The sequence below is a fragment of the Pyxicephalus adspersus genome, chromosome 10 (genome assembly GCF_032062135.1).
Source record: "Pyxicephalus adspersus chromosome 10, UCB_Pads_2.0, whole genome shotgun sequence".
Lineage (NCBI taxonomy): Eukaryota > Metazoa > Chordata > Amphibia > Anura > Pyxicephalidae > Pyxicephalus > Pyxicephalus adspersus.
Window position 1 is genome coordinate 53,562,559 of NC_092867.1, and position 26,905 is coordinate 53,589,463.

At 38.7% G+C, this 26,905-nt stretch overlaps 1 protein-coding gene across 3 annotated transcripts; it reads right to left on the reverse strand.

Moving 5' to 3' along the window:
- On the reverse strand, positions 1-26,859 carry RNF20 (ring finger protein 20). 3 transcript variants are annotated; one of them, XM_072424917.1, is made up of 20 exons: positions 26,735-26,859; positions 24,573-24,760; positions 23,806-23,973; positions 22,672-22,816; positions 21,367-21,552; positions 20,575-20,693; positions 12,843-12,989; positions 12,567-12,644; positions 11,307-11,426; positions 10,790-10,969; positions 9,813-9,948; positions 8,961-9,082; positions 8,545-8,885; positions 7,608-7,725; positions 7,374-7,523; positions 6,234-6,446; positions 3,536-3,661; positions 2,409-2,549; positions 1,818-1,919; positions 1-530 (listed from the first exon to the last, which is right to left on the reverse strand). In XM_072424917.1, exons 2-20 carry the CDS (start codon positions 24,696-24,698, stop codon positions 354-356), a joined length of 2,895 nt encoding a protein of 964 aa, XP_072281018.1. In that variant the 5' UTR covers positions 24,699-24,760; positions 26,735-26,859; the 3' UTR covers positions 1-353. The 3 variants fall into 3 exon arrangements, with proteins under 3 accessions (XP_072281018.1, XP_072281019.1, XP_072281020.1); XM_072424918.1 differs by having other exon boundaries at positions 26,713-26,809; XM_072424919.1 differs by lacking the exon at positions 26,735-26,859 and adding an exon at positions 25,144-25,337.
- Between the last annotated feature and the right edge of the window lie 46 nt (positions 26,860-26,905).

Genomic DNA, 26,905 nt, shown 5'->3' on the forward strand with positions numbered 1-26,905 from the left:
TAAAAAGAAGTATCACATGGGAATGTATTTTCTTAAGTGCCACCATCTTAGGATGATACACTACATTCTACTGGTACAATAAATATATACATACAACCACAAGATTTTTATCCATACAGTGAGCCCAAAAGATGTTTTCCAGGGAAAACTATTCACAAATACAGATTTTTTTTTTTTGTATGGTAAATCTAAGAATTTTGCAGGCCGTAAAAGGACCTACAAGGTCCTTCTTGTTAGCATCGGCAGTGCGAGGGATAAATGTAAAAGGGTCACTATGTTGTGTCACGTCTGTAAAGAATATATGTCAAGCACCATCGCTGATGGGCCCAGCAAGGTCTACAGAAGTTTCCTGCTCATCCAATGTAAATGCGGTGGAAGTCATTGGCACCAAAGGCTGCATTACACTTGGGGCACTTGCGTTGCCGGGTGTCATAGCGGGTCTTGACACATTCGAAGCAGAAAACGTGGAAACACTTGGTCAAGACAGCGTCCATCTTGCGGGAGTTGCAGCATGGGCAGGTGAGACGAGACTAAGGAAAAGATCAGAGTAATCAGGAGTGGAAACAAAATAGTGGCAGGTATGTGAAGTCACCAGCGGCCATGCTAACAAATAACATGGTTGATGCTAGGTGCTTAGACATGGAAAATGTTTATTGTACAGTGCTGCATAATATGTTGGCGCTATATACATGTTTCATAATAATAATAATAATAATAATAAATGGGTAAAAAGTAGTAATATGTACTTATAAATCTAAAGACTCACTCTAGGGGTATTTTGTAAAAATGGCCAAGTGGCTTTTGTAGTAATACAACCTTAAATCTTGAGTTGTCCCTGCAGTACTCCTTCTTTACCACTAAATTTCTTCATTCTTCTGGGTTGAATAAAGCTATCCAGAGACACTAGGCTTTCATTTCTGGAGACGAAAGGATTGTCTCCAGCACAAATGTATCACCTGTACAGCTGTCCCCTATTATTACGTACTGATTCATAGATCATTGAATGACTGGCAGCCAGCAAATGCTGTAGTTTCTGATGGTGGACGATACAGCAAGGTATCTCCTGCTCATCCCCCCCCTCTTTTTTTCCATACAACAAGCAGAGTGGTTTGTACAGCACTCAGCCGTTCCTAGTGACACCGGAAACGTTCAACAAATGATTCAGGACACACAGAAGGTTATTTGACAGTAAAGAGAAAGGTAAACTTTTAAAACTGGTAACCTTTCACAAGGTTTTATTGTGCATTGCACAATATAACCGCTCACTTTCTGATTTCAGTGAAATGCAACAGCTTACTATAAACAGAATGACCCTACCTTATGCCCCCTCTATGATTTTGCCTTTTCCTGCTACTCTGTTGCTCCTTTGAAGCCCTCAATAAACAGGTGTACCATCCAGGGGAGTATAAGACTTTCTTTTAGACTTTTCATTAAATTTTATTATTCAGTTCTATAGAAAATTGATTTCTGATTACATTGAGCTTTACAGTATACATTATCAGTTATATTATGCATTGCAAAGCCCTATGCACCTTACAAATGAGGTGCGGCAGGTACATGCCATCACTGGGCCTGCCTTACAAGTCCACCAACAGGTCTGAGTTGAACTTTGTCACCTGGTAATTGGAGATGACAAATATCTCTATCTATATATATATCTATCTATCTATCTATCTATCTATCTATCTATCTATATCTATATCTATATATATATATATATATATATATATATATATATTTAAGCCAACTTTAAGAGAGATTGTATTTTGACCCTGGATAATGGAAGCTGCCATGAGAACTTTGAGCAAGACAGTTACCTTGAACTCTTTGATCTCCTCCATTAAAATTTTATCACACGTAGGCACCATATCAGGTTTCTTGGTGGATTCCAGTTTTTTCCTTAGGCGGGAAATATCCTCCTAAAAAGCACAACAACAATTAACAAGTTAAAAATAAACTCAAACAAAATATTACATATAAACATTTTTTATATAATCATTTTCTATATTCAAAATCTTCTATACCAGAACTACTTTGATTGAAAACACAGCAGGTAATATTATATGAATGTTACATATTCATCATTAGAGACAAAAGAAAGAAAATTGATCCACAGGGTCTAAAAGAGCAACTGAAAGTGCTCAATTTCTATTCAGGGCACCCAAGTGTCCCCAAAACGCAGACATTGTTATGGACATAACATCCGCAATTTCTGTCATTAGTAAGAATGCCCATTTGGTCACCTTAAGTTGTTTACATTTATGAACCAGGTCATTTTAAGGTAAGAAGAACCCACAGGTTCACTTGTAAAATTCGGTGTGGCTTACAGGGGCTTTAATTATGTAAAGATTTTTAGAAAAAATATTATCACTGCCCATCCTTCATGTTTCTATGGGTGCAAGCTTTACCTGTGCTCTCTTGTAGTTGAAAGCATCTTTCTCCCGGCTAGCACTGTTCTCAATAATTTCCTGCCGCAGCTCCTGAAGCTTCTTCTGTGAAATCTCCAGCTGGGACCTAAGTTCCTCTGCCTGTTGGGAAGCCTCTACTGCCTGGAAAGAACATAAAGGTCAATAGTGACAGAAAGACAGATCCTATTAAATTTAAATGGCCCATAAGGCAGTCAGAGAAATAGCTTTGAGGCTCCATGGGAGTTCTTTATTCTTGGAATTACTAGGTGATGTCTAGGTAAGGCTGTATATGGAGAATGGAGTGCCTGAGGAAGTAAGGTTTGTGTGTACATCATGAAGTCATCTAGCATATGTATTTTTTTTATCATATTTTAAAGTGTATGTAAACCTGAAACATGACCTTCTTCTCTTTGCTTCCTATTGGCCTGCTAAATACACCATTGAACGAGTTTTGTTATATCTGTTCTGTTATATTTTTTCGTAACAAAACTAAAAAAAAAATTGAAAAAAAAGAGGACCAAACTGACCCTGCCAGAAATCTTTTAGGCTAATACCTTTCAGTATTCCAAGTACCAAGCTATCTCAGCGGACTACAAAATGCATCTCCCCCTTTTTATGCTGTCAAGAAGAGGGGATGGAGTTCTGTAGTCCGAACACACTTTCTGACCTAAGATGAAAATGATGCTTGTCCACAGTTAGCAGAGGATATTTACCCTAGGACAGGAGATGTGTTACTGGCAGGATCATGAATGAAAAATAACAGAAAAAATAATAAATAATTAAATATTTTATATTTTAACCCCCTAAGGGGTGTTCCCGAGTGTGACTCGGGGCCGGAAAAATTGCAAAAAGCGGTAATCCCGAGTCACACTCGGGGTACCTTTGGGGGTCCCCCTTACCTGATACCCGCGGTCCAGCGGCGATCGCAGGATCCCGCCTATGCAAAAAAAATAGGATCACTTTTTGCATCAAAAAATTACAGAATTAGAACGCTAGGGGGGTTAAAATATTTTTTACATATATTTTAAGTGAAATGTAAGCTTTGTGTGGAACCCTAGTTTTGAAATACAAATGTCTTGAAATATGCTTCTGAAGGTATCAGGAAAGTGTAGAAACCAATGTGATACCTTGCGCTTGCTGAGATCCAGTGACTGGGTACGTAGTGTGAGCTCCTTCTCCCCTGTGGTAATACTGCTCTGCAGTAGGTGTTCCTTCTCTTCCAATTTTCGCAAGACCTGCAGCTGGGCATCCACCTATTTATTTCAAGTCAAAACAAATTAGGGGAAACATTAGAAGGAGGAAGGAATACATTTTGGGACTTTTCGAGGCCAAACTAAATCCAAATAAAATATAGCTTAAAAATATATTTTTAATATCAAACATATACCAACCATCTTTAGAAATAAAACATATCATACAAGCAACATCTCCTGTGTAAACACCAAATTAATGGGTTACAAGCGGTCAACGCGTTCGCGGACTAATAAGATCTGCTTCTTCAGGACAGTTTCAGGGGATAAAATGATCTACATCAGACCCAGCAACTCATGACCGAAAAGATGTTTCACCAGTTAAGAGGGGGGGGGCAGTAACTAATCCATACGTCTCCAGATGGAATCCTTTTGGTCCTTCCGGATCAATCCGGAAACTTTTAAAACTGGTAACCTTTCACTCAGGTATATTGTACATTGCACAATATAACCGCTCACTTTCTGATTTCAGTGAAATGTAACAGCTTACTATAACAGAATGACCCTACCTTATCCCCCCTTTATGATTATCCCTTATCCTGCTACTCTGTTGCTCCTTTAAAACCCTCAATAAACAGGTGTAACACCCAGGGGAGTATATGACTTTCTTCTAGACTTTTCATTAGATTTTATTTTTTTTTTATTACATTAAGCTTCAAAGTATACATTACAAGCTGAAGCAAGTTAGAGACAGGACCCTAATTTCTTGGACCACCCCTTTAATAAATTGTTTTTTTAGCTTTCAGTCATGAAAGGACCAGCATTACATATGAGCATTACCTAGGATGGTCTGCATACAAATGCAGTCTGTCTAGAAATTCCTCGTTCTTCAGACTGAAACCCCAATTCAGCAGGACATTTTGATATTTGCAGAACTCCTACCGTGTTTCCCCGATGATAAGGCATCCCTATCAAATAAGCCACCCCCCGATTTTTGCTCAAACAATTAAAATAAAGCACCCCCCTGCAAATAAGACATCCTCCGATACCTGATACTGTGTGCCTCTGTGTGACTCCTCGGTGCTGGCTGCAGTGCAGAGTGAAACTGAAAGTAACTTCAAAGGACAAGCAAGCTGCTGATCCCTGCCCTAACAGAGTCTGTTACCCGGAGAGTCAGTGATCAGAAGGGGACAATCAATGGCACATACGGTAGTGATCAGAAGGGGACAATCAATGGCACATACGGTAGTGATCAGAAGGGGACAATCAATGGCACATACGGTAGTGATCAGAAGGGGACAATCAATGGCACATACGGTAGTGATCAGAAGGGGACAATCAATGGCACATACGGTAGTGATCAGAAGGGGACAATCAATGGCACATGAGTGATCAGAAGGGGACAATCAATGGCACATGAGTGATCAGAAGGGGACAATCAATGGCACATGAGTGATCAGAAGGGGACAATCAATGGCACATGAGTGATCAGAAGGGGACAATCAATGGCACATGAGTGATTTTCAACAATAAATGTGTACTGTAGTCTTCTTCATGGAAAAATAAGACATCCCCCTGAAAATAAGACGTAGGGCATATTTTGGCATTTCAAAAAATATAAGAGAGTGCCTTATTATAGGGGAAACAGGGTAGCTCACTGTTGAATAAGGGCTGAGGGTGCTGTAATGTTCCAGGAACCTACATACAGCTTTTACCAGATATGATCTGCCTGAACTAATGCAATTGAGATGTCTAAAATTAGGCATATGAAACAAATGGAAAGGTTGTTTTTTAAATATGTAATTAAATATGATAAAAGGAAAAGGTAGAAACCAGCGAAGGTAATAAATGAGCCAAATAAACCAGCTTTAATTTACAAAATGTTAATTATTATCATTTGCCATGATAAAACAAACATTTGTAAAAGCACCATACATTCAAGAAAGAAAAAGGACTTTTCTGTAAAAAAGGAACCTTGCTCTTTATGTAAAATCACTGCTCTTGTCACACTAGTCTAACACGTGGTCAGCAGCCTCATACCTAGATATGCTATGCTAAGTTTAACTGCAGAAAAATACTGGGACGATTTTATGATGCTGACAATTGTTTATGAGGAAACTAAACAGTTTGTTTGCTGCATGCTAATTCAATTATTAGTCTTTCACAGAAATCTTTTTTTTTTCTTTAAAGTGGGATTAAAGCATTAAAAAAAATTGAGACCATGCAGGTCATTTGTTGCAGAAGAGACAGACAATGTTCTTTCTGCAAATAAAATAAAATAGCAATTTTTAAATTTAAACATACCTTGTACTACAATAGGAATCCTGGCTGTTCTCGACCTCTAAATGCAGAATTACTTGCTTTAGGCCTTTTAATTTCCTAGTGGAAAACTCTAAGTCTGTGTCCCCAAAGATATATACCCTTACTTTCTGTCCTGGTGAACATTGTCAGACATGCAGCAATGTCAGTTTAAATCATGTAAAAGTAAAACAAAGCAGGGCTCTCAGAATGAGGAAGTTAGTGAACCACAATTCTGTTTCAAGATACCCCGAAATACTTGTCAATAGAAAACCCAAGTAGTGTTAACTTTATTATTACAGATAAGATACACATGTCTGTTGGTATCACACCCCACCTGTGTGCGCAGTGTCAGTAGCTGGTCTGCTAGCTCCTCTTTCTCCTCTTTCAGAAGTTTGTGGATCTGATTGGATTTGATTCTTTCAGACATAAGCTTGAAGTTGGCATCATCTTTTTCCCTAAGCTGCTGCATTAGACGAATGTTCTGCTCCTGCATGTCTTCAAATGCCTGACCAGTAACATCCATCTCCGACAGAAGAGCCTCTTCCTCCTAGGCAGAGCAAGCAAAAGCCCAAATATGGTTACCAACATGTGTGAACAAGTAGTATAGTGCAACTTAGAAGGCCCAAAAGCCAGCGTCTGTGAAGGAATTGTGCAGATAAGCTTTAAAGCAACTGTTTTTTTTGTTTTATGAAAAAAAAAGATAAAAAAGCACCTTTAGAGAAGACACTTAAAGATTTATTGAATCTGAGATGCTTCCCATAGCGTCAGATGTCAGAATCAGCTGCTATGGCATAAGGTTTCTTCTGGGGATCCCTACATCACAACTGCATCCTGTAGTGCTGTAGCAGGTGTATAGAGGAACCACAGAGCACAATATTGTATTCTGGCATCTGTCACACACTGTTTCCAAAGTGAAGATGCTTTGAGTGGAGTTGCTCAGCGACAATTTTCCAAAAACAGAGTTTTGGAACAGGTAAATACAGTTTTCTTACACAACCTGTTTTTGCTTTTTGTTTATTTTTATTTCAGAAATACTTTTGTGTGGAGGTGTCACAGGCTTTAGGCTACAACTGGGGTTTAAAAGGAAACCTGTTTCTGGCCTGTAATGTGCAAAACAGCAGGTTCTTTTAAAAAGTAATTACTTTGCAATGTATATTAATTTTCCTTCCCTATCCTGTTTCTCCAGTCTCTGCCATACTTGAGCAGAAGCCTCAAGTAATTTCCAAGTCAATCCTAGTAGCAGCTTAACACATGAACTATCTCCTTAATTCCATATGTCAATGTTGGTACCTTAGCAAACAAAGCATCTGCTCTGTCACACAGTAAAAAAATAGTTTCCTTATACCCAGACTGAGTATTTCTCTTTACTCTTAGCAGGATATGAAGTGGTAAGAGGTAATAAAAAAAAAGTGTATGTTGCTGGATGGGTAAGCAATAAATGGAACCCATTACATACTAAAATGTTTTCAGTCACCTGCTTAGCAACAGATAATCGTTTCTGCAGGGCTTCAGTTTGTTCCTCTGCTGCTCTCATTCTCCGCAAGGCATCCTCATCAGCCATTTTTTTGCTGTCCCTGCGTTCCCTCTCTTCTAGTTCACGAAGTCTCTGTCGCAGTTCATCCAGCTGATAAAACGTTAAGTAAAGTAGAATTGTTAGTTGCTGAGCAAGCATATAAAGCTAGCACAATGTTAATCGAGACAGTCATACCTCTGCTTTGCTTTTTCTCTCAGCTGCCATTAGCTGAACCTTGTCTCTCTGTTCTTTGGGGGCAGAGCGATACATATCCAATAGGAGCTTCATGTCTCTTAAAGACTCTTGCACTCTTCTAGTTAAAAAAAAAAAAAAAGACTGAGTGTGGGAAATAGTGACTGAAGACAAACGTCAGATCATTAGGTTTATCCAAAACACAGCATTTTTAGCCTAACTTGTTAGGTTGAGATTTCCAAAACTGTAGCTCCGCCTACATGTTCTGTTCATTCAAGTTGGCAATATGCAAATACTTTTTATTATTATTAATAGTAATAACAATATTTAATAATGATAGTAATTTAAAATAATATTTTGTAGTGTTCTACCCGGCTACTTTTAGCCAGGTGCATCACCCAGCACTTTTCAGTAACCACTCAGCTATTTCTGGGTGGTTATTGAAAGTTGGATTACAATGCAGGGCCACCACCAACCTACAGCTTGTTCCCACCCAGATTTAAAAAAAAAATTGAGAGGACACTGATTTTTGGAAGTGCTGTAATTTTTTGTCTTTTGTGAAAAATAATGGAGACTAAAATAGGTGACTTTGAGCTTTGACAGACCTAAAAACAAAAGGAAAACCAAGGGTCTGCTGATTTTATGCAAAAGAAGATTTGGAAAAACTCACAAGGTACTAACCAAATGGTAGAATGTGTTGTGAATGAAAAACATAGATTGTATATAAGAGGCAATACAAAAAAAAATTACAACCCTTGGTTTAAAGCATAGGCGAGAAGTAATGTTCAAATGATCAAGAAACGGGTTATAGATCATTGTTGGCGTTGATGCCAGCAGTATTCAAGCCCACTGTCTGTATCTCTGGTTTAGACGCTAATGAATAAAAAACACATCTATGACTATAGTATTAGTTCCTAATTAGGAAAATAAATAGCCTTACTTGAGTTCAGCCTTTAACTGTTTGACATTCTCCGCCTCCTTGCGCTTTGTGTCTGGCTCATATTTTGGTTTCTCCTTTGAGCTGTCACCTCTGTCCTTCTCTCGGCCACGATCTCTTTCACGCTCTTTCTCCCTCTCCCGTCTGTCTCTTTGCTGCTGTGATGCTGGTGGCTGCATCTCTTCCTCCTCTCGTTTTGGAATGACCTCTGGTTGTGGTGGGGCTGGTGTTGGGGGTGAAATTTCTTCTGGCTCGGTCTTTATTTCTATGGTTTCTTCTCGGGTCTCCTCCACGCTGGACTGTGAGGGCAGCAGGAAGATACCACTACTACTGCGAGACCGCATCTAAAAGACAGAGGAAGAATTGTGATCCAGGCTTCTCCCTTGACGCACATGATGCTGTTCTTTTCACTGACTTACCTTATTGATTTCACTTTGGATCTCTCGCAGCCTTCTCTTGTATCTCTGAACCTCACCCTTTAGCTGGTGATTGTGGTTCTGCAGGCTGCTGATCAGGTGCCTCATTTCACGATTTATAGGTCCTAAACAGGGACAAATTAGAGATTAATAGAAATAATAGGTTTAATATTATTCTCTTTTTCTCTAAATCCTTTCTCACTTGCAAGGCTATTGAACACCCGTTCTCAAAGCTCCTTACGCTCTTCAATTCTCTTAAGACTGGTTGATATTTCTCTCCATAAAATAGAAAGAATGACTGCATAAAATGTTTACATTACTTTTAAGACTCATTAAAAAATTTGGAGCTTTGACTGTATGATGTTATGACCAAAGGATTAGATAGGTACCACTCCTTAAAAATTACTAATTTAATATTTACACAGGTAAATGAGATTAACACACGCAGATGCACTGACAATTTAAGTCACCCTTTCTGTACCTTTTTAACATGAAGGAACTCTTGAAATATCTTTTAGGTTGTAGCGAATCTTAGACAGTTTTATCATTTTCAACAGCTCACAGTACATTACTGTAATGATAATTGGGAAGAATGCCTCATACATTGCTGGCTAGTGGGAAAAATGTCACTCAGATAGCCAAAAAGATCATTTTAGTTCAACTGATCTGAGCGGCACAAATTGCTAAAGGAACCCCTAGCAACTTCTGAAGAAACATTGATTTATATGGTGCAACATATATAGGGTCATATGGTTTGAGGTATACTGGCATGCGTTTAAGAAAATATATGTATCTCTTTTATTATTTAGTTTTTTTTAACTTTTATTCTAAAAAAAAATTTAAATTTTATTATACCCGCTTGTTCATTGGCCGCCAGTGTCTGCTCAAATTCAATTCTCAGCATTTCGTATTCCTTCCGCACTTGAGCAAGTGTGTCCTCTAGCTGGATAACTTCAGTGCGCACCTTTTTCTGAAGAGCCACCTCATCCCGCTGACACAGTAGAGAAAGATTAAAACTTCAGCACATTTTCCCCACATAAATCAAGGTTTTGCTGTGATCTGCCTAACTTTACTATATTGATAAAATGGTGGACGTAGTCTACATATTGTCTATAATCTACAAATCCTATTTAAATAACCCAACTATACTTATATAACTGTCTTTCCTCTCATGTGTTTATCCTGCCCATTTGTTAGCCTATTAGTTAAAACCTGAGCTTTAGCCTAATTTGTCTTGTTTATTAGGTATTGTCAGCTTCACTTGTGTGTGTAATGCATTGTAGTTGTTATGCCCCACAGGTCATGAGAAAGAAAGCAGTTGGTAATATGCAAAATATAATCTCATTCTAATAATTCAATGTTTTTGCTGTATAATACAACAAGGAGTTTGTCCAAAATGAGCTAGCAATGGTCATGTATTGATCTGATTGGTTGATTGTTAACTATAAATATAGAATCGAGTGCTGACACTGACATTTTCTACATTCGCCTAAATAAATGCCAGTTTTCTCTCAGCCTGACTCTTCCCAGTTAGAGGATATGAAAATGGGCACTTTATGGCATTAATAGTCATGTGATCTTGCAGTTAAAACTGTTAACATTTTGGACCATTGTACGCATGCAATAAAGAGAAGTACCAACTTTTAATTAAGCAGCACCTGAGTGTTTTGTGTCATTCTTTAAACCTTCCTGACAGTTGTAGTCCCACAAATACTTCCACCTTATTTCAGAATGAAAATACATAGATTGATTTTTTGCAACTTTGCAATGTGTAAATATTTTCTGATGTAAAATCAGGAATTTCACTTTAAATGAATATAAGGTAAACTCACTTCAATGAGCTCTAGTTGACGTTGGTGATTGGTGCGCGTTCCATGCAGTAGGGAGCGAGCCTCATCTAACTGAGCTTTAAACTGCAGTGACTCATTATACAGGACAGAGAATTGTGACTGCATGCAGCGATATTCTGGAGAAACCCTGACATTCTCCTCTACTGCTCTCGCCAGTTGCTCCTGGGGAAGAAACAAAAATTGGTTATAGATGAAAGCACTTACAACACAGTATGCGCCTTCAGATGCATGAATGAAGTGTCCTAAAAAAAACACGCTTTATTCATGTCAGTATCACCGGACTGCTTATCCATGTCTGACCAGTTGTGATCTTACGCCTCAAACTCTTAGTACAAGCCAAGAAGAGAAACAGCCTTCTGGTTGATGTTAGTTTCCAACCTCCTATATGAAGGGACTGTACTTCAAAAGTCCACTGTATTTACCAAAAATGTTCAGAGAGAGACAGTTTTAAACTAAAGCAACACATTGTCATTAAGGAAGGGAGTAAAAGTAAATTAACCTGCAGGTCCTTGTTCTCAAAATTCACATCATGCAGATCCTGCTTTAGCTTTTCCAGTTCCTGAAGGCGGTTTACAGCCAGCTCTTTATTCATGTCTACTTCAGAGGTCATTTCTTCAAACTACATTAAACAAAAACAAAGCCATATGTGAAAAACAGGTCACATTAAAAAACAGACAGAATCTCCGAATTCCTTTAATGGCAGTGTAATAATCTGATCCCAGAACAACAAAAGTGCAATATAAAGACTTTTGTTAACTGTAGTTTACTATGACACATGAAATACCAGGTGTAAAGTACCGAGGTAGTCTGGTCAATTTTAGTCCAGGCTTGAACCTAAAATTTGCTATTATTGTATATATTAACCTAGGGGTTTATTTTCTTTATCAAACTGGTTGTACACCATGCAAACCACAACCAAAAACAAACATTTAATACATTGCAGACAATGGGAACTAGCAGAATTCTGAATCCACCAATTTCAACCTGATTGAAACTGTAACGTAAAGCAACAAAGTTGCTGCAAATTATATGAATACAGACTGTCCCCTTTGTAGATTTAATTCACACAAATGCAGGCACTTCATAAATCCAGTGTCTATGTGTCTATGATCAACACTACTCTGCCTTGTAGGGAGACATTCCTTTTTCAGCGTTTTTTTTGCCAATATTACCTTCTGAATTATTAACTTGATGCCCTCCCTCCCTTGGATCCATGTGCATATTTAGGATATCTTTTGGGATAATCTGTGTTTATGTACAGAACACCATCAGTAACAAATACTTTCTACAATATACACTGGATAAAACTGAATGATTGTTTCTTGGAACAAATATAGCATGCACTACTTTTTAGAGTATACATGGATGTGGTACATTTTCTTGAGCTTAAATTTTGACTCTGTACTTAGTTACAAAAGAATAAAATAAATAAAAATAAATAAAGATATTGCATGTTGAATACAGTGCATTACAATGTGTAAAATTAATTGATTAAAAAAATGGTTAAAACAATTTTGTCCAGTGCTAAGCTCACAATAAATCACCTGTCCAGGGTAATTATTAAAACCCAATGCCATATGAAAAGCACATGCCTTAAAAACACAAAGTGAACATTTTTAAGACAGTGAAATCCCAGAGTTGTTTTCAAGTTATGGCTGTGGCTAAACTTTTGTTCTCAGAGCATCAATGATTTCATTACCTGATTTTGGGAAAGAAAAGGAATCAGTCTTTTACAATTTTACTGTAGCTTTTGTTTTACCTTCTTTGAGTTAATGGTTATTGTTCCTCCATACAAGCTGCTGCCAGCACCATACACTTTGTATCCTTTAGAATTTACCTAATGAGAAAACATAGAAAAACCTTAAAGGAGTCTGATCATTTAATAAAAAAATAAAAAAAAACATTGGTCTCATTTACCAAATTCTCTGGAAAAGCTTATATTTGAAAAATGACAATTGGGGTGTGGTTTCTTGCCCCTGTAACCATTATAGGCACTTGGGGCCTGTCATCAATACAACAAATTTCAGTGTCTTACCCTTTCCAGGACCTCAGACAAGTGTCTGTTCAAGCGCTGTTCTCTTTTTCGGACCTTGTCAATGTCCCACTGCAGATCTTCGATGAGGCCATCCAGATGTGAGACGCGGGACTCTGCATTTTCCAGACGGGATTGGAGCTGGGAGAACTAAAAAGCAAGTAAAATGGAAGATGATACAGGGCTATAAAATAAACACGCGCACATCACAGTAAGGTGTAGCAACACTTCATGCAAAAATGTAGCTTTTCACAATGTACAAAGGAGCTGAAGTCCTGCTGTTCTGTTATGTATCAGTGCTTCAACAGTGTCTGATGAAAGAGGATTCCTGCATCATCCTCTTAAACTGTAAATGTCCCTTGCCAATCATTTACTGTGGGAGCACATCCAAAATGTTCCTAAAGCTCACATTTTTGGCAGAACTTCTATACAGAAAGTCTAGTAACAGCATGCATGTGCATGATGAATGAGTTAATAGAAAACAGAAGAGAATACAAATTAAGAATATTTAAAAAATGTTTTTATTACAGCTCCTTTAGGGTTATCATTTTAACCTAAAGTTTACCGAATTTGCAGGCTGATTTTTAATCCTTTCCTATCTGTCTGTAAAGATGTTAAAATAATTTTAATAAAGGGTCTTTCTGAAATGTTATAATTGTAAATTTTAGACATGGTACATTTTAATAGGACAGCCCAGAACTAGATGTGTATTTTTCCTAAACAATATATTTTTATTGATTTTATACACATTTTTCACAGTAAGACATACAGAACACAGTACAATCCATATATAGCAAAGAGAAAAAGAAAATTCTCTGTCCTATTACATGTGTTCCAAATATTGGACCAAAAACATTAAAAAAAAAATAGCGTAAACATCTCTAATGACCAAAAAGACATCGACATACAATACATAAACCATTCACAGACATTCTAGACACATATGAAGGTTTCTGAACCCATGAACCTTGCATAACTCAGCCCTGTGTTTGAGCACCCCAACATGTTTGCAAAGTTATGTGAAGATGTGCAGGTGGCAGACCCAGTGGTGGCAACTCTAGATGTTACTGCTACCCCTATCAGCCGGGAGAGCAGCACATCTAGTAGTGATGGGGAGGGAAACACAAGAAGGAAAAGACAATTAGTATTCATAGGCGATTCTATCATCAGGAGGACAGATAGAATAGTTTGTCACCCGGATCCCTTCAACTGAATGGTTTGCTGTCTTCCTGGTGCCAGGGTTCGGCATGTGGTTGACCGAGTGGACAAACTGGGAGGAGCTGGACAGGACCCAGCTGACTTGGTCCATGTTGGAACCAATGACAATATAGATGAAAGTTTGTGGATTCTTAAAAATCAGTTTAGGGAACTAGGTTTCAAGTTGGAAGAAAAGGACCTCCAAGGCTATATTCTCTGGAATATTGTCTGTGCCATGCGCAACACAGGAAAGGCAGGGGGAGCTTAGGCAGCTAAACGCATGGTTAAGTCCTGGTGTGGAAGGGAAGGGTTTGGATTCATAGAGCACTGGTCTGAATTTTCATTGGGGTACAACCTGTATGCCAGAGATGGCTTCCACCTAAATGAAAGGAAGTTTGCTGTGCTAGGGGAAAGTTTTAGGGGAATGGTGGAGGGATATTTAAACTAGGACAAAGGTGGTGGGACAGTCAAATAATGTGGCAGAAAGGTTAGTCAGGGGTCAGACACTAGTGGAGGGTGGATTGGGGATAGTTGGGGGGAGGATTATGGATTATTGTAAGGAGCTTCCATTGGATTGTGCAGTACGAGTTGTACTGAAAAACAAACTGATTTGGCAAACAATGATGGTAAAAGCAGAAATGGTTTAAAGACCCTGTTCAACAATGCTAGAAGTCCAGCAAACAAGATGGGGGAGTTGGAAGCCTTAATGAGAAGAATTATTACTTAGTTGGTATTGCTGAGTCCTGGCCTTGTTCTTCGCATGACTGGGTTGTCAATATTCCTGGGTATTCTCTCTTTCGTAAAGACTTAGTCAGACGAATGGGTGGTGGTGTCTGTCTGAATGTGAGAAGTGATCTAAAAGTGAATGTGAAAGAAGAAATTGCGGATGGAACAAAGCAATGAGGTTGAGGCTTTATGGGTGGAGTTGAATGTGGGGAATAACACACAATTAATGTTTGGAGTCTGCTATAGGCCCCCCAGTGCTAAGGAAGAAAAGAGAAAATCAACTACTAGCACAGATAGAAAAAGCAGCAAAAAGTGGAAGTGTTTTATTCATGGGAGATTTCAACTACCCTGACATTGACTGGAGTAATGGCACTACAGGAACAGCAAAAGGGAGGAAATTTGGGAATTTAATACAAGATAATTTTATGGTACAGTTTATAGAAGCCCCAACTAGAAATGATACTCTGCTGGACCTAGTTCTTTCTAACAATGCAGAGTTTATAACAAATGTGCAAAAAAAAAAGAGAATCTGGGTAGCAGTGACCATAATATGATTTCATTTAATGTAAGCTGTAAAAAGGAAGCAAAAACCAGAAAGGTAAAAACATTTAATTTTAAGAGCAAATTTTCCATTATTAAGGGCGGCTCTCTGTGACTTGGACTGGGAGACAATATTGTCCTCAAAGAACACAGAACAGAAATGGGAATGTTTCAAGTCTGTTCTACAAAAGCACACTGAAAAATATATTCCAATTGGTAATATGTTTAAGAGGCTAAAATTAAAACCTATTTGGCTCACAGCTGATGGTAAAAAAAAGCCATAAGGAACAAAAAAAGGGCATTCAAAAATATAAAAATGAAGGATCACCTTCATCATTTGAAACCTATAAAGAATATAACAAAAGATGTAAAAAGTAAATAAAATGTGCAAAACTTCAATATGAAAGACAGATTGCAAAGAAAAGTAAGGCAAACCCCCCAAAATTTTTCAAATATATTAATAGCAAAAAGATGAGATCTGAGCGTGTAGGCCCCTTAAAGGATGATCGATATAACTAAACAATAGTAGACAGTAGGAGATATTCCATTTTGTTTGTCGGTTACACTTCTGGCAGGGACTCACGGGGGAATTATGACGCCAGGTTAGGTGTCTTCATGTCTCCCCTTAAGCTCAAAACATCAAGCTGAGAGACGAGACGATCGCATTCCTGCATTTCTTGAACAATTATAAAAAAAATTTAGAGTTGCACTGATGTTGGAAATTACCAAGTAAATGCTATATACGGTTTGAAATCATTAATAATGGTAAAAACACCATAATATAATGAATTAGTATATGATATGATATGTCCATATATACTGTAAAGTAAATGAGATACATGGTTTGAAATCAATAAAAATGTTGAAAACGCCATAATATAATGCATTAGTATATGATATGATGATTTATCTGCTTATACTGTAAAGGTTAGCAGGCTGTTTAAAATTATCTATAAAATGATTGTACCCTGCTATTTTATGAAATTTGAATGCTTGGGGTGATTTACCCACAGAATTAATATATTATGCCAGGATAAGTAGTACCTTTTTTGTGGAAATAGCAATGCCAGTATATAAAGTGACTGTTGTGAATGTAAACGCATTGTGAAAAATATGCATATACTTATTGCACATGAAGGATGTAAATTATTTATTTAACCATATATCGTATTGTATTGCGTTCTGCCAATATATGAAAATTGCACCAAATATGAAGGCACATAGCACTGTGGCAACACTATTCCTCTATGGGAAGTTCTTACTTTAGTCTACACGGACTGTTTCCCCAGCGTTTAACCTGAGGCTTTTAAAACCCACGTTTGAACTCCCCATGCATTCCAATGGGCTAATCTACACCAGGACATTTTCCTCAGGCACGATTATGAGCTTTTTCCTAAACGTTGCTTGCAACGTCTAAAAAAAATTAAAATGCAGGGTAAACGTGGAAAAACTCCCAAAAATGCGGGAAAACGCTTGAATATTTTTTTATATATTTATATAAAAGCTTCTATTAAAAACAATGGGGGCTTTTATAAGCATTTTTAGCAGGACTTTAGAATCTGGAAGCCCCCTTTAATAAGAAGACTCCCAAGATCTCCACCACCCCACCCTGGGGAATGAGGACAGGGGTACATAAAAACCCCTTACTCATTCCCTGAAAAGGGTTAAAATGTGTGTAAAAAAATAAGACTTTAGAGGCTTTATTATTAAAGTATTTTAGCAAATGTGTGTGTTTTGTAACTAAACTTTTTTTTTACAGGTTATCCCAATGACAGGATGATTCCCACGGCTGCATTCATGACATGAGCACAGCCAGAGCAATCAGTGGAGCTCTGCTATGCTGACAGCTCTGCTCCCCTGATTACTTCCGCAGCCTTACGGGAGCTGTAGCATGTGCTACAGATACAGAACACGTCAAAGCTCCGCTGATTGCTCTGCTCCCTGTGTGGCTGAGGAAAGGGAAATCCTGATGATGCTGGAGCTGTCATCAAGGTTTCCTATTTCTCAGCTAATCACAGAGCACTAGAGATGAATGGGGATAAGTCTCCCCATTCAAGACTAGTGCTGAATGGCTGATGAACGAAAAACCTTACCCAATCACAGAGCACTAGAGGTGAATAGAGAGCCTTGTCCTCATTTAACCCCTAGTGCTCGGGAATCCCTCACTGTCAGGAGGAGTCCCATGGCTGTGCTCATGTCATGATTGCAGCTGTGGGAATCATCCTGTCATTGGGATAATCTGTAAAAATAAAAAAAGTTTAGTTACACAAACACACACACATTTAATAAAGTACCTAATAACTTAAAGCTTCGTCCAATTTTGGGAATGAGTAGGGGGTTTTTATGTACCCCTGTACTCATTCCCTGAAAGGGTTAAAAGTAAAACGTTTATAAATGCTTATGTAAAAACGCGGCAATTTGCCGTAAAACGTGTCACAGGCATTTATAAAAGTTTTTTAGCATTTTAAAGTCAAGCTTTAAAACGCTTGTAAAAGTGCATAAAAATGTATATAAACATGGTATAAACGTTTATATGCATTTTAAAAACTGTCCATGTAGACCCTGCCTTATAAGACTTAGGAATAAAGAAAGATACATATACTAAGGATAGCAGGAAAAACATTGTTGATGATTTTTTTCAGCCCCTACGCAATGTGATTGCAGAGAATTTCTGTGCAGGATGTCTGTGTCTGTCTTTTCCTGGTCGCCAGTGAAATGCATGCTCAGGCTGTTGCCTGGGATGCATTCCACAGACAAACTGGAAGTCGCAGTCCGACCGAGGTGGAGCGCCGGAATGCGAGTCCCATGCCAGCCAGTGTGAGTGAGGATCACCCAGCACTTTTTCGCTCTCCATTCTGAAAATAACTAATTTCAGTGCCTTATAAGTTAGTACAGGAAAGGGGGGCTAGATAAATGCATTCTGTAGAGAAAAGAGATATAGTATTACTTGGAATGTTTTTGGAATAGAGGAACTATTAATGAATCATGTGAATAGCCTATGTATAATGATTTGCTAAACAAAACCCTCGATATAGGTAAGGGATGGAAAGGATAAATAGGAAATTTTAAATATTAAGAGATATAAAAATATTAACAAACACAAACATCCGTATAGGGAGGATGCCAACAGCCCTAGTACCCCTCGCTCTTTAAAGCGAGGACCCTGCTGTGGAAACTGCAAAGGCACAAACATTGAGGAGGGACCCCTGCTCCCCGCCACACCAGTAATAAATCAATATAAATAGAATATTTACTAAAACCACTCACATAGTAATAACATCTTTCAAAGTGCCACAAATATCTATTTCAGCATAATATTTATAATACCTATAATAATTGCACCACAAAATGATATGAACACGTATCTAATGGCCTGTAGAGTTCAGTACACCCTGAGAAAATTTTTTATTATAATACCATATTCAATGCAGTGCAAAGAGCAACCATCAGAAAACAAAAATCCTCAGTAAAACAGAAAAAAGAAAGAAGGCGGAAAAGTCTCCCTCCGAATAATGAGTAGGGGTTTTGACTCCTGGCATCATCCCCCTGAGGTGGTGTCAAAGTCCCTTTTAGGCTTTTTCCAGGTTGCGCTTCCTGCGTTGAATCATCCATTCCGAGCCCTTCGGTACATCCAAAATACCCGGGCCAGCAGGCCAGTGCGGTAGGAAGACCATCGGCAGGGTAAAGGTGGCTAGAAATGATGGTAGATCACCAATACTGCGGAAAACTGCTATAATTCCCTCTTTGGATGCTGCAAGATGAAAACGGAAACCCCCATCTATAGCGTAGGCCTTTGGCTCTCAAAACCTCCGTCAGGGAGTGTAATGCAAGGGTATGGTGGGACAAGTCCTGCATAAGCATTATGGGCGAATCTTGAAATAAAATTTCCTCTTGGGACTGAGCAGCTTTTAATATCTCCTCTTTTATAGGGTAGGACAGCAATTTACAGATAACATCTCTCACTCTGTTTGGGTCTTGAAACTTTTGACAAGGAGCCCTGTGCACTCTTTCTATTTCAATATAGTTATCCTGAGGGGCATCCAGCAAGTTGTTGAAAATTCGTACCACTGCTGCCTGTAAATCCGCGGGTTACACCGACTCAGGCAGACTGCGTATTCTCAGATTGTTACGTCTATTGCGATTTTCCAAATCGTCTTGTTGCAAAACTAAACGCTGGAGGAGTTGGGAATTTTCATTTAGTACTGATCTCTGCTGGTTAAAAGCTAGTAGCAGATTATCTGTGGCCTCTTCCACTGCCATTATTCTTTCACTCAGGTCACTCTTTAGGTTTGCATTCTGGCTCTTTATTGTGTGTTCCATGTGGCACATACAAGCTTCCAAATCTTCCCTACTCAGAGCATGGTAGGAAGATGGCTGGGAGCTGTCTGGGACTTGGGACACTTCTGGGGAGGAGGGGGGGAGGCTAGATGGATCTAGTGCCCTTTTTTCTGACTCCGTCATGGGACAGTGTCCATTACTCACTGTTGGAGCCTTATCCCTCCTAGTGGCCGAGTCCGGCGCCATCTTGGCTGCAACCTTCCTTCCCTGGGTGGAGGAGGGAGCCTTTTCATTGCGGGGGAGAAACGAGTCCACAGCCCGGGAGAAACGTTTCTCTCTCGGCTGCGGGGTGGCAGCGTGTTTCCTGTCCATCGCAGTCGGGAAACAGCGTGCTAATACGGCTTAAGCGGGGTTTAGAGCGGCGGTGTGCAGGAGCTCTGGGATCTCTTCCTCTCAGCTGGGGTGCATGCGCAGTCTGACTTAATGTGTATTTAACTGATTCTCCAAACAAAAAATGGTTCTGTCTCCCTCTGCATTTAGCTCTGTATGTTTAGTATTCGACAACCAAATATTCATATTGGAGCAAAAGCTACCTAGTTGTACATAAAAAAGCCTAGTTAAGCTGGTTGTGCACACATCTACCTGCTGAATATTTACTCCTAAACCCTTGCAACCAATAATAATGGAAATATAATTAGCTAAAAATTATTAGTCACTTTCATCAAAAAACAATAAACATAGGCTCTCTCTATGTCAATGTCAACTTATTCCTTATTGTGTCTTTTGTGCCTTTTGTGTACCATGCTCCTATAAGCTGCAGTTGCAAATGACATGGTCTATGCAAAGCACTACAAAAAATAGGAACTTAGCATTCTATAACACCCTTATGGGAGTCAATAATAATTTTGTAATGACTAGTAATATCAATGTAAAACACAATGCCAAAATGTTGTAATGAAAAAAAAAAAAAAAACAGTTACAAGTCTTAACACACCTCTTGAGTCATGTTTTGGTGCTTCTCCTGTAAGAGGCTGCACACTTCCTGCAGACGCATATTTTCGTTGGACAACAGAGAGTCCAGCTCCTTGACAGCTTCTTCAACCTGAGTTGGCTCTGCAATAAACAGAAGAAATGAGCATCAGGTTCAAAGATTAATCCAGGAATATTACTGCTCCAAACAAACATTGTTGCCGAGGGTTCAATTCACACTAGCCAGACCACCTCTTACTGACAATGAGTATTCTCATGCTTTGGCTTCCTCCCAAGCAATGAAGGTCCGGATTAGAGAAATACGAATTTGATAACCTGATGTGTATTGTCTTTCCAAGCAATATTTATTTTTGGTAAGTATTATTTTGGTTCACTTTATACCAAGGGTTACATAAGTTCATTATTGTTGTGCTCTTTTCTTTTGTGCAATATCAGGGGGTTATTACACTCCCAATCGTTTCCCCGCACTGTGTTACAGTTAAAAGTGGACATAAAGTCCCTGACCAACTTCTATGCCAGCCACCAGCCAATTGGTGATTGGGCATCAGATCTCTTCTACATACAAAACATTTAGGTACCTGAAGTTAGAACTGCTTATACAAGGCTCCCATGAGGAGCAGGAGACCCCAATATTTTTGTCACTGTGTTTATTTAAACCTAAATGTAGGGAGTCTGCTAACAAAATTCAAAACAAATTGGTTTGTCAAGAGCTTGCTTTAACACTATCAATGCCTTGACAAATTGAGTAAATGATTCACATCCAAACCAAATGCCAGTACCCAGTGCTACCCTGTACCTGTACTGTCCAGTTTTGAGGAAAGCTGGTCCAGTTTTGCGTGCAGCCGGTCATAAACGGACACTATACGGGCAACAGCGCGACGTGATGACTCCACACGTTCCTGCAGTTGAGACTCTATCTCTTCACTGGTGCTGCTGGCCAAAGTAGCCAGGAAAGAGAGTGGTTGATCAGGAAGCCCTTCAACTGCAAAGAAAGGTATCAAAAAAGAAGAGATAAGTGACATAGAAAAGATGACAAACCTTTTTTATACTAGGACCCCACATAAAGTCATAAAGTGTCACTTTTCTGGCAAACAACTTAACTTTATGTCAGTTTTTTGGACCCCATATTTTTTTCCTAACCAAACCAGCAAAGCATAGTATATTAATAAATTATTTATATAGATGATGAACTGCAGGATTCTTGTGTTGTTTGCAAGTACTTAGTCTTTACCCTTTAAATCAACATCCATGTCTTGATTTCTCCTATTGGATTCTCTATTTAACATGGTCTACTAGTCAATATTTATCATTATAGGGCAAAACATAAAAAAATACTTATTCTTTAGCTGCTAAACAAGCACATTTGCCTGAGCTTTATCCCTTTTAAAAAACACTGCAGGTACTGAAAAACAACTAAAGATCTATCAGAAATCCAGTGTGTTTTTAAGTCCAGACCAACAGCATGATTCCAAGCAGCCTCATAAATATATACCAAGCAGCACATAAACATATACATAATGAGGTTGCCTTGACTCTCAAGAGCCTGCCCAATCACTGTGTAGGGAAAGAGCTACTGGGAGATGTAATTCGGGGAGCTCACCTACATTAGACTGACTGCAGATACTGTCCCTGTAGCAATTTTACAAGCCTGATGACAATACCACAGGGAGTAATACATTCATTTCTTGCTACAGAACAAGCTAAAAAAAAAAAATATTAACCCTGTAGATACCACACACTGGTCAATGGGTGTTTATCCAAAAAATAATTTTGAGGGCTAAAAACCAAGATTAGTAATTTATTCTATTTATTTTTATACCAATGGCACCTCACCTTTAGTGTTATTGAACAATATGAGAACTATTCTGTCCGTATTATTCCTGGTGCCCCATTTAAAAGTTATGGCTTGTAATGAAGTGCTGTCTAACAACATGCTGTGGTTAGAGGTATATACAATATTGTCCCAATTTATATAGAAACAGTACTTTGAAGAGCTCTTTATCATGAAACATAACTGATGAAACTTTATTAGTTAGGGGGGAGCTCTTTTTTATTTAACCAATGTCAATCTTTCATCCCTAGACATGATCTTAACAATCACCTCTCTCACTGTCCTTCCGTTCAGAATTACTGTCAGAGTCCGGTTCCGGTTCTGGAATAATCAGAGCTTTGCGTTCAGTGAGAAACTCCCCCAGGTCTTGGTCCAAGTCATACCGACCCAAAAGAATCCGGATATTTTCATCAAACTGTAACGGAATGAAATATGTAAATTTTTTATATTGCTCAGACATTATAGGGGAATACTTGTTTAGATTCAAGTTGATCAGTCCATAAAAGTTATGCAATCCATCCAGAACTTGCATCCTGTTTCCTAATTACAACCATCTACAAAATCCATTGTTTAGATTAAAATTAGGTAGCCGAAAGGCAACCTATTTCTACATATTCATGAGAATATTTTGAAGGATTTCATTCACAGCTGTAAATTTCCTTCAGTGCAGGGAGGTAAGGTTCTAAGAGAGGGAGATAGCACTGCCCAGCTTGGTAAATCTGACTTGAGGATTTTATGAAACTCAGATCAAGGATATCTTATCTCAAGCTTATGCTTCCTAAAAAATAAATTAGCTTTCACCAGTTTTACATACTGGGAGCAGAGCAATCAACAGAGCTCTGCAATGCTGACAGTTTTGCTCTCCTGATTGCTCCCGCAGCTGTACAGGAACTGTAGTATGTGTTACAGACACACAACACATGTCACAGCTCCTCTAGGGAGATCCTTTAGAGTTTTTAAAAGCGTCCATGTAGACCCAGCCTAAGGCAAAGAAAAATGACCGCCGATTCTGTGTTTATGTAAATAAACAGTGCTCAGACTATGATGGGAAACAATTCTCTTACAACAAGCTCAGCTGCCATTTTACTACAACGAAGGTTGTTTGGAGGAGAGAAGCTCCTGATCTCAGTCTTGGCTCTGTTGGAGGAATAATCCAAATATTCAGTGTCAAATTCAGTTTCTAATTTGTTTCCTGACCATTTCTCTAAATCAAGATAATAAAATAAATGACCCTGAAATGGGTAATAACAGTCTTTATATTAAAAGAAAAGATGATGCTTCTTTTAGTCAAATTGGTCTCTCGGACACAATATGTAACAAGCAGAATATAAAGATGTAAAAGTCACAACACCAATTTGTACCTTTAAAAATGTTTACATACTCTGAACACAAAAGTACACAGACCTGGCTCCAGTAACGGTTGATTATAAGAAGTGACGCATCATCTGTGGCCTGTCGTTTCTCCAGGGTCTCAATGTGATCTCGAAGTTCATCCTCTATTGCCTGTCTCTGGTCCAACATACCAGCCAGCTTTTTGTTCTTCAATTGCAAGGTACGTAGGTCTTGTTCCTCCTAGGAAAATGACAATAAGACACACAAGGGAACCTTATCAAATTCGTGAAAGAAGACAGGGCAGAAAAGGGTACAGAATTGGTCACAGGTTTCCCCCTTACACCAACTACCAATCAGGAGAAACAAAGATAAGATAAAGCTTGATGAAAATCGGAAGCTGTGATGACTTGCCTTACATAACATTTGCTCATGCACATGATAGCAGAACTAGGAGATTAGGTTAGGGGTGTGTTTGGTGTAACTTTTGGTGTAAACAGATGCACCTCATTGTTCTAGAATGACTTTTTTCTCTCAGATATAGAAACACTGATGACTCTTGTCCTGTAGCATTTGTACTCTATAGGACAAGATTCAGCTTAGACAGGCTATAAAATGTCTTTAACATAACAAAAACAAGTCCACTTGAATATTACTAACTACTACCAGATAGACATTGACCTGTATAAATGAAAACCTACATAGACATACTGTTACTGTGCCTTGATTGTATATTTAATGTACAGCGCTGTATAATATTGGCACTATATAAATGCAGTTTATTAATAATATAGTATACTGCAAGTTCACTATGACAACTATATAAAAATAAAAAATGTTACCGTCGAAGAGACACCACCAAGCTTAATAGTTTCTACAGTGGTCCCAGAATCTTCTACCGCAGTCTTCTTCTCTGGTGGACCCGCAGAGGGGTCCCCCGCAGATCGTTTACTACCTGGGCCCGACATTCTGGAGTCTCCAGTGGGACAAAGAATTGGCTCAGGGGTCTAATCCAGCTTCAAGGCAATGCCTGATAAAATAAAAAATATTTTGAATTACTTTTATTAATATAATTTTAGTGTTTAGTATGAAAAAAAACAGAATATTTCAATTGCCCCTTAGTAATTCATTAGATTTTTGAAAGCAGAATTTATATCTCTCAGTGTACTTTTTTACCTTTCTACCTTATTAGTTGCAATTCGTTAATTTTTCAGATTTTCTCTATTTTCATACTTAATCTTTCCTGCTTATTCACAATCTTTTTTTTTTTTTGCAAAGTACACTGAGCTGTGCATAAGCAGCTTCATGTACACTTTTGCCATATGATGAGATTAATGAATTTCCAGGAATGCATGGGAATTCCCCAATGCTGCCACACCAAATCAAGATGGCCAAGTTTTAACTTTTACTTACTTGTTGTTGCTTCATAGAGATCTGCACCGTGCAGGCAGCACATTGGGAGCTGCAGGACCACTGCAACAGAGGACTACCAACCAATCTCTTTTTAACAATAATCTCTATTGATCACTATGGAAATCAGTCCACTACATTGCATTGGTGATTGGATGTGTCATAGGAATAAAGGCAATACCACACAAGGACAGAAGAAGCAGATGAGATGCACCAAGCGGGTCATACCATGAGAACCTTGAAGGGGCATGGACAAGTATAGAGAAATCTTCTAGAGGTGGAGGACGGGGGATCATTTAAATAATATTTGTTCAGGTACCACAACCTGCGCTTAAAACAACCACCCAACAACCCATGTTATGTATCAAAGCTGAAAACAGATTATTAAGTAGGTGGTTGTCATATGTCCAATCACGGGTTGTGTTTTCTGCTGTCAGATGACTGCATACATCAAAATTAACTAGTGTCAAAGATTTTTTTTTTCCTTTTGTTCCTCAAAAGACAGCTCTAATAAGTCAACACTTAAACTTTGCCAATCTTCTGCCTAACTGGTAGTAATAGTAAATCTTTTGCTGTTCTTATGGGCTCTATAATAAAGTGTTTTAGTTCTCATACTCATCTCCTTCTCCTCTGGATGTGATACGAATAGCCAAAATAGTACATGGCAGTATTATTGTGTGTATGAGAAATGCAGCACTTCCATACAGATCAGAAGATTTACAATTATCAGCACCTAAACTGAAGATTTGCAGGGTTAAGAAAAATAATGCCTTAAGGAAACAAAGACATAACAAAAAATACATTTCTAGTAGAATTGTGAAGGTCAGAAAATGAACTAACAATCTGTGATCAGGCAATGCTTTACTGCAGAAAGGGACAAGCAATGTCCCTTCTGCAATAAGTATTCTTATCTGCCTGACCACCGTCCCAGTTGTAAAAATTTGTTGAGCTGTACAACTCAGTGTTGATTGCTAGAATTTCCGGCAACTCCTACAGGTGCTGGGACTGCATCATCATCCTGGCCTTTCACGATGGCCAAAGACCAGAACTGGGATAGGAGTATCCGCTGTCTTTGGTTCAGCTTTATTGGCACGCTAAACACATGTGTGTGTAACTGCAGCACATTGCAATGCAAATGGTCATGTAAATGATGTGATGTACAAGGCATTGCTAAGGGAAGAACAAGCCCTTGGTGCTAGAGAGAGGGCCAATGGTGCTGTCAAATCTTAGCCATGCTATGGTGTTCTAGTGACAACCACTCCTCCCATGTACAGGTGTCACATAGACAGGAAATGTATGAAATTCCCACAATAGGTAGCAGAGGACAGTAAAAAACAGGAATTGCTTTTCTTTCCTATTCTACCCAAAATATTAGACAAGAAGTAGGCTCTACATGTTTCGTACATGGTCACACTAACAGTTATGAGCAGCTTTTTTGTACTGCTTCAGTTGACAGCTCAGCCCCTTCTTGTAACATACACCAACCTGTTCCCTGTTCATTACCTCAACACTACAGACACCTCACACACTCTCCCTACCCTGCAAGTATTTCATTTATTCCATTGTATTTACCTGCAATCCCTAATAAACTCACCAAGGACCACTCCGGAGGCGGAAACAACGTCACGGCAAGCTAAAGACTGGGAGGGGCAATCGCGGCCATATTGGTAAAGGGCTAAGAGGAACTTGACGTTACGTGCATGGTGTAAATGAAGCATCTGCGCCCGTATTGGATAGTTCTCGTAGAGTAGTAAGTCCCTGAATC